The sequence below is a fragment of the Cebus imitator genome, unplaced genomic scaffold (genome assembly GCF_001604975.1).
Source record: "Cebus imitator isolate Cc_AM_T3 unplaced genomic scaffold, Cebus_imitator-1.0 Scaffold52, whole genome shotgun sequence".
Classification (NCBI taxonomy): domain Eukaryota; kingdom Metazoa; phylum Chordata; class Mammalia; order Primates; family Cebidae; genus Cebus; species Cebus imitator.
In genome coordinates, this window is record NW_016107367.1 from 135,748 (window position 1) to 148,627 (window position 12,880).

At 40.4% G+C, this 12,880-nt stretch overlaps 1 protein-coding gene and 1 non-coding gene across 3 annotated transcripts in view; one reads left to right on the forward strand and one right to left on the reverse strand.

The window, feature by feature from the left end:
• NUDT13 (nudix hydrolase 13) overlaps window positions 1-12,880 on the reverse strand; it is a 25,153-nt gene that overhangs the window by 2,105 nt on the left and 10,168 nt on the right. For both annotated transcript variants that reach the window (XM_017528024.2, XM_017528023.2), the window contains exons 2-8: window positions 12,324-12,415; window positions 6,930-7,069; window positions 5,026-5,160; window positions 3,285-3,391; window positions 2,367-2,492; window positions 2,104-2,215; window positions 747-901 (exon numbers count right to left, since the gene is read on the reverse strand). In XM_017528024.2, the coding sequence (XP_017383513.1) occupies window positions 747-901; window positions 2,104-2,215; window positions 2,367-2,492; window positions 3,285-3,391; window positions 5,026-5,160; window positions 6,930-7,069; window positions 12,324-12,406 (858 nt within the window). In that variant the 5' untranslated portion in view covers window positions 12,407-12,415. The remainder of the gene's footprint in view (window positions 1-746; window positions 902-2,103; window positions 2,216-2,366; window positions 2,493-3,284; window positions 3,392-5,025; window positions 5,161-6,929; window positions 7,070-12,323; window positions 12,416-12,880) is intronic.
• LOC119471172 lies at window positions 1,368-1,496 on the forward strand. The gene has a single exon (XR_005200205.1). It is a non-coding gene; the product is annotated as a small nucleolar RNA SNORA11 (small nucleolar RNA).

The window sequence follows — 12,880 nt, forward strand, 5'->3', positions numbered from 1 at the left end:
AAAAATACAGAAATTAGCCAGGCATGGTGGTGGGTGCCTGTAATTTCAGCTACTCAGGAGGCTAAGGCAGGAGAATGGCTTGAATCCGGGAGGTGGGTTGCAGTGAGCCAAGGTTGCGCCATTGCACTCCAGCCTGGGGCAACAAGAGTGAGACTCCATCTCAAAAAAAAAAGAAAGAACGAAAGAAAAGAAATTGTCTCATGATTGACATATATGCAAGAGAGAATGGAGATTATTTGCTTCCTTTACTAGGTTGCAAATTCCTTGAGGGTATAAATCGTATTTTATTTTATTTATTTTTGAGATATTTTATTTTATTTATTTATTTTATTTTGAGTCTTGCCCTGTAGCCTAGGCTGGAGTGCAGTAGCGTGATCTCAGCTCCCTGCAACTTCTGCCTCCCGGGTTCAAGTGATTCTCCTGCCTCAGCCTCCTGAGTAGCTAGGATTACAGGTATGAGCCACCACACCCAGCTAATTTTTGTATTTTTAGTAGAGATGGGTTTTTGCCATGTTGGCCAGGCTAGTCTTGAACTCCTGACCCCAAGTGATCCACCCACATCAGCCTCCCAAAATGTTGAGATTACAGGTGTGAGCCACCATGCCCAGCCTTAAATCATATTTTACAAATCTTTATATAATTTAGACAATGCTGGACTAGACAATTACGTAATAAGTACTTGCTGATGAGCAGATTGGTTGAAGCAAAAGAAATAATCACAGCATAAGGGAAACATAATAACTTACTTCTGTCTGCCCTGGTTTCACAGTTGCATGGTAAGCAATCATGAGTGAGCTATTAGGAAAGGGCCAGTGCTGGGATGCACAGTACTGCAGGCTTTCCACCTCCAGTCCCACTTCTTCTGCAACTTCTCGACGGACAGTCTCTTCCACACTTTCACCTACAAGCACTCAGATTAATTCAGGACAGCCCTGTAGCTGGAAGGGTGATACAGACAGCCTATTTGAGAAAGGTACCAAACACTGGCTCCAAAGTTTCAATGAAATGCTCTTGGGAGGGTCCTAAAACTCCAAGTCTTTCCAAGAATAAGAATCAGGTCCAGAGTTGTATGTTGAACCACAGTGCTTAATTAAGCCTGCTAGGTTAGTTATAATGCAAAGTAAGGATGACAGTAGGAGGGACTACTGCCCTCAGCTTTCATAAAATTTCACTTTTCACAATTTGCAAATTTGACCCCAATAGACTGAAGAAAAAAAAAACACCTGTAAATAAATACTGAATTCTAGCTAATGTTATGCATGCTGAAATAGTTAGGGAGAAGTATACTAATATCTGCAATCTGTTAATGAATAGATAGATGGGCAGTTACGTGATAAAGTAAGTGTAGTAAAAATTCATGAAATCTAGAGGTGTGCTCAGAGCAGGGGGCCTGAAGAATGGCTCCTCTGTTTATAACACACCCAACAGGAATCTGGAGTCATTGTGATGAGAGGCATGAAGCTTGTGGCCTCCCTACAAACAAATGCTCTACATGTGAAGAGGGAAAAAAAAGTATAGAATCTGGGTAGTGGGTATATGGGTGTTCACTATATAATTATTTCAACAATCTCATATGTTTGAAAATTTGCTTAAAAAAATATTAGTGTGGCTCACACCTGTAATCCCAACACTTTGGGAGGTCAAGGCAGGCAGATCACTTGAAGCCAGGAGTTCAAGACTGGCCTAGCCAACATGGTGAGACCTATCTCTACAAAAAATTTTAAAATTTAGCGAGGCATGGTAGCCTGCACCTGTAGTCCTAGCTATTCGGGAGGCTGAGGTGGAAGGATTGCTTGAGCCCAGATAGTTGAGGCTGCAGTGAGCCATGATTGTGCCACTGCACTCCAGCCTGAGCAACAGGATGAGACTCCGTCTCAAATAAAAAGGAAAGGGGGGGAAAAAAAAAAAAAATATATATATATATATATATATATATATATATGTACACATACATACATATATATAGCCAGAAAGCAGTTTTCTTGACATGATAGAAAAGAATGTGCTTGGGAATCCAAGCACTATAGCAACAAGAAAGAGAAACACTTACTAGTAAGACTTTATATCTTCCAATGTCACCTGTATATCCTCTAAACTCCTTACCTATATCACAAAAACCTGCCAAGGCAGAATACATTCCCTTGGGAAAGGAGCTTTGGCGGGCAAGCAGGCATCGGGTCCCATCTGACACCAGAGTGATCACCACAGGAGCCACCTAGGAAAAGGGAATGGAAACTGAGATGCTGGCACTTTGGGGCCCGCCAATGGGCTAAAGCAATGTATAATTAAGAAATTGTACAGGCTTCCTTCCCCAGGACAGAGCAGTGCACAGTCTTGGATTACTGTCCTCTTACAGCAGTGCTTACCTGTGGATAATAGATGATATTATTGGAAGGGCACACACGCTTGCTGCCAGCCAGGTTCTTCTTGGTGGGCTGCCCACTTCTGCTGCAGAACTGATGAGCATCATGCCAGCGGAGAAGAGCTTGAGCCTAGAAACACAAAGATAGGCCTGGTTTCATTTGGAGAGAATGCAGGGCTCATCTTTAACAGCACTGGGCCTAGTATCTGGAGCAACTCAGAAATGCCAATCCCTTTCCAGCTCACGTAATTTAAATGGTTACTGTTTAAATTTTAAGACAAGGAAACTAACTGAACATATTCCTCTAGCATCAGAAATCTGAATAAAAGAAAGTATATTTTTAAATGTATTATGATTTTAAACATATGAAGTATATAAAGTAATAAAACGAAAACTCATGTATTCACTAACCAGCTTAAAAAGAAAACATTTCCAGTATAGTTGAACGCCCCAAAATGTTCTTCTCCCTAGTAAAGTTGGAATTTTTTGCAACTAAAAAATGTTTAGAGGTTTCTTTTTAAATTAAAGGCATAATAAAAATACTTTAGCAAGTGAAATCTAAAGCTGTGAGGGCAAGTCATTAAAACAATGTAAAATAATTTATCATAGGGAAAACATGATACTTTACATGTCATGCTGTGTGGGTCGTTAAAAATGTTTATGTGGCTGACAGATCCTGTTTCCATAGATCTGCATGTCCTTAGGAAACAATGGCCTTGACAGTGGTTCTGCCAAAAACAAGGACAAAAGAAGGAAGAATAAGCAATCTTCCTACAGCACATTGTCCTGCCAGTGTTTGTAGAAAGGACTATAATTAGCAAAAGAAGAAATCAAACCACTCTAGCCTTGTGTATGTACACATGGATTTGCCCATACATACTGCTTTACTAAATTTCCTACAGAATGAGAAATCAGAATCTACCGTGGACAGCAAGGAGGCATCCTTTGCATTGAGTTGCAAGAGAGCCTTTCTCAGCTCAATGAAAGACCCCTTGAGCTCTGTCTCCATTTCAGGTTTGGATAAGGAGGCTAGAAAATTAGAAAAGATAATGAAATTAAACAAATGACACACTTTGCCTCAGGGCCTCTCTCCAGTCTATCCTGTTAAAACAGTGTTTCCCAAACTTGCCTCATAAGATTCAACTGGAGAAAGTAAAAAATATCCAGGTTCTCAGCTGGGTGTGGTGGCATGTGCCTGTAGTCCCACCTACCCAGGAGGCTGAGGCAGGAGGATGATTTGAGGCCATTGGGAGTTCCAGGCTACATATGGTGCACTATGATCACACCTGTGAATAGCCATGGTACTCCAGCGACACCCCATCTCTAAAATTTAAAAATGGCCAAGCATGGGATTTTGGGAGGCCAAGGCAGGTGAGTCACTTGAGGTCAGGAGTTTGAGATCAGCCTGGCCAACATGGTGAAACCCCGTCTCCACTAAAAACACAAAAATTAGCCAGGTGTGGTGGTGGGCACCTGTAATCCCAGCTACTCGGGAGGCTGAGGCAGGAAAATCACTTGAACCTGAGAGGCAGAGGTTGCAGTGAATTGAGATCGTGCCACTGCATTCCAGCCTGGGTTTCAGAGCAAGACTGTCTCAAAATAAATAAATAAATATATAAAGTAAAATTAAAAATCAAGATTCTCAAGCCCCTACCTGGAGATTCTAAACCAGCTGGCATAGAACGAGGCCCAGCAATCTCTCCTTTTTGTTTTAACAAGCACCAGGTGATTCTTATATTCAGGCCAGTTTGGGAAACATTAGCATATAATATTTCTCAAGATCTTCGGGGCAACAAGAACATTTGCATTAGCTTATCCTTGGAAAAGAGATGAAGTGGGACCTCATGGCTCCTATCTGAACCTCATCCCAGCATCACTACATTTACACCTAGACCATTAAAGACAGAAGGAAAGCCTGATAGGAGCCAGGAGCCATAAGCCATTAGCAAAGTGGTTCCCAACTGCAGGTTTCTGGACCCAGAGCTACTCTATGGAAACATTTTTATTCAACTGTATCGATAAAAGAAATAAGAATGATGTCATAAGTTTTTTAACATTTCTTATGGCATATTGAAGCATACAAAATGTATAGGCCAGGTGTGGTGGCTCATACCTATAATCTTAGCACTCTGGGAGACTAAGGAGAAAGGAAGGACTGCTTGAGCCAGGAGTTTGAGACCACCTGGGCAACATAAGGAGACCCCCACCTCTCTGAAAAAAATTAAATTAAAAATTAGCTGGGCATGGTAGCACATGCTTGTGGTTCCAGCTACTCAGGAGGCTGAGGTGGGAGGATCGCTTGAGCCCAGGAGGTCAAGGCTGCAGAAAGCTGTGATTGTGCCACTGCACTCCAGCCTGGGCAACAGAGCAAGATGCTGTCTCAAAAACTCACTAACTAAATGAATAAAATGTATAATGGTACAGAGACTAATACAATAAACATTCATGTACCCCCCCACCTAACTTAGAAAGCATTAAAATATCCTTTATTTTCATTTAAATGATGATGATAGTAGATGACAGTATTTTTAATGTCCATTTTTAAAAAACAGAAAGTTGATAACCTTTTGTATTCCCAAATTTTCCTTGAAATTTTACTATTCTGTGAAATCTCAAATTCTGAAGACCCCTGGCAAGTACCCATTAGGAACAATGTTATGTACCACTTATGGAAGAGGAGTTATCCAGGCCTAGATCCAGAGCAAACCATGCTTTCTGCTGCTCAGAGCATCCAATCAGCACAGAATCGTCTATTCTTTGTGCATTCTGTCCAAATTTACCCAAGAGCCTTTCCAACTCTAAGAAAGAAGGGAGAAAACCAAAATACAGGCGTTTCTGTTAAATCGCTACAGCCATATCAGACTCACAGAAAATCATCTACTTCAGCTTAAAGTGGGTATACTTGGCTTCCAGCTGCTGCCCTGCAGCTAATTAGCTATGTAACCTTGGTCTAACCATTTAACCTCTCCAGACCTGTTTTCTCATTTGCAATCTGAGGACTTTAGACCAAAGAAGGAATTCTTGTATAATATTGTATTACTCTATGACTGTATCATGAAAGGAAAATATCCTCTAGTTAGTAAGATGCATGATAGTTAACTTATTAAGGCATTGAAAAAAAATAATAAGTATTACGCTTAAAATGGTAGAGACCAAGGGTGGGGGCGGGGATTATCACTTGAGGCCAGGAGTTTGAGACCAGCCTGGGCAACAGAGCAAGATCCTGTCTCTATAAAAAATAAAATCAGCTGGGTACAGTGAAGTGAACACCTATAGTCCCACTACTTGGGAGGATCTCTTGAGCCCAGGAGTTCAAGGCTGCAGAGGACTATGATTGCACCTCTGTACTTTAGTATGAGCAATAGAGACCCTGTCTCAAAAAGAAATAAAAAGGTACAGATCAATCCAGTTCTATAATTAACCTCCAGAATGTGCTACTTTTGTGGACCAAAGTACAGTAGAATACTCATCTGAGATGCCAATCTCTAAGAAATGAGTGCTGTGTAGGGAGAAATCCTATATACTTGTTTATGAAGGACTTATATTTATTTGTTCATAAAACAACATAACGTATAAAAAACCATAATACAATATTAACATTGCTAAATCTCTAAATAATGTTTAGTGCCTTCTGATGGAGTCCTCAGATTCTTCTGCACTGCTAGAAACTACCTATCCAAGTATTCCAACATCCGATCTATGGAGGAAATTCAGTGGCAATACAGAAGTTAGTCAGTATATAGTGACTCATATAAAACTGAAAGTTCACATTTTGTTTTCTTCTTTTGAGACTCCACCAGGCTCGACTGATTTTTTGTTTTTGAGTAGAGATGGGGTCTCATTATGTTGCCCAGGCTGGTTTTGAACTCCTGGGCTCAAGCAGTCCTCCCACCTCAGCCTCTCAAAGTGCTGGGGTTATAGGTATGAGCCACCCAACCCAGTCAAAGTTTGAATTTTGAATAACAAATCTCAGTGGCTAAGACATCTTTAGTTATATATGCTAAAAGAGTTCTAAAAGCAAATTCATTTTAATTCACTTTTAATCTTGACCCTTCTAGTAAAAGTGAAGTTATAAGTCTTAATTAGCATAACAGTGTATACCTCCATGAAGGCTGGAATTCACTGCTCTAAGGCAAAGATTGGCAAAGTTTTTCTGGAAAGAAATACTAAATATTTTAGACTTCGTGAGTCATATGGTCTCTGTCACAACTCTGCATTGTAGTGTAAAAGTAGCCATAGACAATATGTCAATGAATGAGTATGGCTATGTTCCAATAAAAATTAACTTATGAAACAGGAAGCAGGTACAATTTGGACAGCAGTCTTGCCAACCTCTGGTTTAAGGCATTAGTGGTTCATTTCATCACCAAATAATATTTGACTGGACAACTAGAGTTCATACAATAAATTATTAGTTGGCAGAAGCAATTATACAAGCATGAGACTCAAAAGCTTTTTGAAAAATCTAGACTCCAAAGTTCAAGGATCTTTCTTAGAATTCATTATGGAGTGCATTCTGCTTAGTGGACACAGGCTGGTCAATTCCACTGGTCCACTCTGGACTTACCTAATAGGCTATGCTGGGGGGCCATGTATTGATGTGCTGAAGTCTGAAGCAGAGGAGCCAGACCATGAAAGAGGTAAAATGCTCCTGTTTGCTGGGCTTTTTTACATGCATCATCATCTTCCTTCAGTTCAAATAAATACCTGTATTTGGGAAATAATCAAACCATTACAAAACCACACTTAGTTACATGTATAGCATTCATCTTTGAGAATGCTGCTGCATCCCTCTCCTACCATGGTTATTTCCCTTTATTTATTTGCAACCTAATTTGCTCCAAAAAGGATTTGCGGTGGCTATAGGTAATCACTCCCTCCTTTGTCTTACTGCGTACCTCGCCCATACTTCTCTGGTTGCAATATTGGTTTATTTGTTCATTTGTCTGTCTCCTCTGAGAGACTATGATTACCTTAAGGGGAAGGTATGCTTTACCCAGCTGTGTATCTCTGTAGTTAGCATATCAAATGGCTCGATTGAATAAATATTTATTGAATTGAACTTCAAGGGTAATAAATATTTACTGAATTGAACTTCAAGGTGCTCTGCCAATATTACACTGTGAGGCAGAAATTTACATGCAGTGGAGTGAAAGGAAAACAAGTACAGTGATAAAACATCAACCACAAAATACCTAGAGATGGGAACAGACTTTTACACAGCAAAGAGCAAATACTGTCTTCAGTGACCCTCATTCAATCTAGGAAAGATAAAGAATAAATTTTACCTTCAACATACCCTTACTTCAAACACCTAGATCCCAAAGTAGATACCATTAGCTCCTTATCACTATCAATGGGGGCATTGATGAAACTATACTTCTTAACCTATTTAATAAGGATAGTATTTTCATTTTCTTTTCTTTTTTTTTTTTTTGAGATGGAGGAATGATGCCTTACCATAGATACTGAAGTTTTTGGGTTTTTTTTTTTTTTTTTTGAGATGGAGTCTTTCTCTGTCACTCAGACTGTAGTGCAGTGGCACTTCCGCCTCCCAGGTTCAGGCAATTCTCATGCCTCAGCCTCCCGAGTCGCTGGGATTACAGGCATGCTCTACCATGCCCAGCTCATTTTTGTATTTTAGTAGAGATGGGGTTTCATCATGTTGGCCAGGTTGGTCTCGAACTCCTGACCTCAAGCGATCGGCCCTCGGCTTCCCAAAGTGCTGGGATTACAGACATATGCCACTGCACCAAGCCATAGTATTTTTAGTAGCCAAAATGAAAATGTGGAAAAAGGGAACATCCTCCTAATCTTCATTTCTCAAAAAGAGGCAATAGTAATAAGGTAAGTACTAGACTTTTCCAGGACCTTCATTAAGGGTGGGCTGAGTCTCTCCCTTGTGATCAGCAGGGACAGAATGCAGATTTGCCTGGGACTTTAGGGTTAACCATTTTTGCCTGTCCCAAGCCCTAAAACAGACTCTCAGGTAAAAACTGGCTGCTTTTGTCAAGTGGGAAAAACAGTTTGCAGATATTTCCTGTGGGATCTGGGAACTCTTGTAATACTGGTAGGCAAAGTTGGCTCCACATGAAAATAAAAAGCAAAAAGACAAATGCACTCCAGTGGTATCTCTCAGAACCTATTCTGACAGTATGACAAGAGGGGTTACAGTGAGGTCTTTATAAATCAAAGACAAAAGAAACCTGATCTTTTAAGACTCATGATGTTTTTAAACTTATTATGAGTGACAGTAGCCTCCTGGGGCAGAGACTCAATGTATGTCAAAGAGAGACATGTGCCACTCAGAAGTTACCAAATATAAACAATAGAACAAACACTGCTGCCTTCGTAAAAGCACAGAAAGAGTGGTACAACCTGTACTTGCCCTAATGACCCTAAAAAGCAAAACACCCACAAAAACACCCAGGTTAAGGTCTTAGACCCAGGGCCTCACTGGAACTGGAATTGACATCCAAAAGTTCCTTACACTCCTCTGGATCGGGAACTCTTATTTTTAAAAATTCATTTTCTTTTTTCAGTTATAATAGCATGGAAATTGCTAAGATTATCAAAGCTGAAAATATTTATTTTAAAACACTTATTTCTTAACAGTAAAAAAGTTATTCTTGCCGGGCGCGGTGGCTCAAGCCTGTAATCCCAGCACTTTGGGAGGCCGAGGCGGGTGGATCACGAGGTCAAGAGATCGAGACCATCCTGGTCAACACGGTGAAACCCCATCTCTACTAAAACTACAAAAAATTAGCTGGGCATGGTGGCGCGTGCCTGTAATCCCAGCTACTCAGGAGGTTGAGGCAGGAGAATTGCCTGAACCCAGGAGGCGGAGGTTGCGGTGAGCCGAGATCGCGCCATTGCACTCCAGCCTGGGTAACAAGAGCGAAACTCTGTCTCAAAAAAAAAAAAAAAAAAAAGTTATTCTTTAATAATCAGAATATACAGTTGTTGATTTTTTGAAAAGATAATCCTCAAAATCCCACTACTCAGGGATGATAGCACTGTTTACACTTTGGAATTTTCTAAACAATTAATATTATACATCAATACATATATAATTATAGTTAGAATCCATCAAATCTACTAATTTGTAGCCTTTTTTCTTAAACATGTGGAAACATTTTCACATCGTATTCTTTATTGATAGACTTTTATTCTTTTCTCTCTCTCTCTTTTTTTTTTCCCGAGATGGAGTTTCGCTCTTGTCCAGGCCGGAGTGCACGATCTCAGCTCACTGCAACTTCTGCCTCCTGGGTTCAAGTGATTCTCCTGCCTCAGCCTCCCAGGTAACTGAGATTACAGGCATCCGCCACCATGCTGGGCTAATTTTTGTATTTTTAGTAGAGACGGGGTTTCACCGTGTTGGCCAAGCTGGTCTCGAACTCCTGACCTCAGGTGATCCACCGATCTCGGCCTCCCAAAGTGCTGGGATTACAGGCGTGAGCCACCACACCCAGCCTCATTATTTTTATTCATTCTTAAATATATTTATTTAATCACTTTAACATACTTAACTTTTAGACTCTATTCAATAATTTTGTTATTATTCTTGTAGTCTGTTTAAGGAGTGCAAGTGACCTAAATGTCCAACAATATCTGAAACAAGTATCACAATTTTGTTGTTTGTTACTCCTGTTCATGTAGGATTATATGTGTATGTGCCTCTAATTTTTGTTTTTCTTTGAGACACTCTATCAGGCTGGAGTGCAGTGTCATGATCTCAGCTCAATGCAAACTCCACCTCCCAGGTTCAAGTGACTCCCCCACCTCAGCCTCCTGAGTAGCTGAGACTACAGGTGCACGTCACCATGCCTGGTTAATTTTTGTATTTTTAGTAGAGACAGGGTTTCACGCTGTTGGCCAGGCTGGTCTTGAACTCCTGACCTCAAGTGATCTGCCTGCCTTGGCCTCCCAAAGTATTGGGATTACAGGCGTGAGCCACTGCACCCAGCCTTTATGTGCCTCTAAATTTTTGACTGGGCACTCATGCTTGGTAGGGCTTTATATGTAGGAATCACTGGTTGTGAGTATATACTTCCTATACAAAGTTTTATATTTGTATTTACATGGTGCCCCAGGGGTATTTTCAGTCCAAGATCACTACTTAAATTCATTTCTTAGGCTGGGCATGGTGGCTCACGCCTGTAATCCCAGCACTTTGGGAGGTAGAGGCAGGAGGACTGCTTGAGCCCAGGAGTTTGAGACCAGCCTGGGCAACATAGCAAGACCCTATCTTTACAAACAAATAAATAAAAAAAAAATTAGCCAGGCATGGTGGTGCACAAGTAGCTAGGCATGTGATCCCAGCTACTTGGTGGGGAATTGCTTCAGCCTGGGAGGTTGAGGCTGCATTGAGCTATGATCACACCACTGCATTCCAGCCTGGATGACAGAGCAAGATCCTGTCTCAAAAATGAAATAAAATAAAATAAAAAATTATTATTATTTCTTAGGTTAAGGGTTCTAGTACCATACCACACAGGTGGTATAAATTTAACCCTCAAAACTGTATGAAAGCAGGCTAGTGATTTCAAATTCACAGATTTCAAATTTCTCCAGGTTGAGACAAAAAAGTCTTTATCATCTTCATATGCTATTGTAGATTTTTTTTTTCAACTCTACCTTTCACTGAAGTTTAGTTCTTGGGGGGAGGGGGTTGAGTTATCTACCTTATTAACAGGAAACGTCATGAAATATTATTCGATAACAGTTTTTTTCATCTGAAGTAACAGGTATAGAACAATATAGTTTTAATATGTTTATTATTCTATTATAGTACCTTAATTTACTTAATTTCTCTCTTACTGTTCATTCATTCAGCAATACTTTAGTGCCTACCGTATGCCAGGCATTGTTTTATGAAGTAGGTATACCACAGTGGAAAGACAAAGTCTGATCTTAATGGAACTTATATTCAAGTGTGTGAGATATTTTAGATATTATTGGATATTCAGTTTGTTTAAAATTTTTCAGCAGGGTATGGTAGCTTACGCCTGTAATCCCAACACTTTGGGAGGCCAAGGCAGGTGGATTGCCTGAGCTCAGGAGATCAGACCAGCCTGGGCAACAATGGCAAAAGCCTGTCTCTACACAAAAATTAGCCAGGCATGGTGCCATGTGCCTATAGTCCCAGCTACTTGGGGGTCTGAGGTGGGAGGATCACTTGAGCCCAGGAGATCAAGGCTGCAGTAAGCCAAGATTATACCACTGCACTTCAGCCTGAGTGACAGAGTGAGACTCCCTCTCTAAAAAAATAAAATAATTTTTTTAATGTTTACTGGTTTATTATAAAGGATATTACAAAGGACACAAATGAAGAGATGCATTTGGGTCAGATATGTGGGGGGAGGGTGCAGAGCTTCCATGCCTCCCTGGGTGTGCCACCCTCCAGGAATCTCTACGTGTTCAGCTATCCAGAAGCTCTCTGAACCCTGTCCTTTTGGGGTTTTCTGGAAGCTTCATTAAAAAGGCATGATTGACAACCATGTAGAAATGTGATTGGACAAAATGGTTATGAGTTCATACTAATAGACTGACAGGAAACCCAGCAAGGCCTGTCTGTTCAGGTTCTTCTTGGCCTCTCTGTGCTGCCTTCCTTCCTCCGGAGTATGGGGCATGACCCCCTGTGGAATGAGGGTCTTTGGACCCGCAGGCAGATTAGAGCCCTGCCACGGGCAGGTAAAAGGAGGACAAGAGAAGGTAAAAGAGATTTTGTTTCCGGAGGCCTGCCCCTGAGGTCTAAAGTGTCCCACATTATAACAAAAGACTGTAATAAGGGCCATGGGAGTTATGAGCCAGGAATCATGGAAGAATATATATATATATATAAAATGATGTATATAATAATCATAAACCTAATTTTATATATGTATAATTATAATTATAATATCACAATAATTTAATGGGCCAAAAAGAATAATCAGAGCTCAGGTTGGTCAAAACTCACCGTGTCTTAGTAACATAGGTTGACAGCAGCCTATAGCACCAAAAAAATTTTCTCTTGAAAGCTATTCCACAATACAGGGACATTGTCAGGTCCTTAGGAAAAAAAAAGGAGTTTAAAAAAATGTCATAATATGAAATTTAAAGTAATGAATTGCCAGAAGAGTTATATTTTAAGCCAGGATGGGAAAGACAAGTTCAACAGGAGTCAGGTGATCTTGTTTCTAAATTGTATTTCTACCCTTAAGTAAGTATGGGATCTCATCATTTCAGTACTTCTTTCATAATCTAAAAAGCTGAAACCTGTTCTACCTACATAGAATAAGAATGAAGTAGAAGGAATCCTGTAGCTAAGAATATATAATGTTGGGGGGTGGAGGGTTAGAGGAGGGACAGTGGGGGTGGGGAGGTTGGGGAGGGATAACATTGGGAGAAATACCAGATGTAGGTGATGGGGGATGGAGACAGCAAACCACTATGGCACGTGTGTACCTATGCATCAGTCCTGCAAGATCTGCACATGTACCCCAGAACTTAAAGTAAAATTTAAAAAAAAAAAAA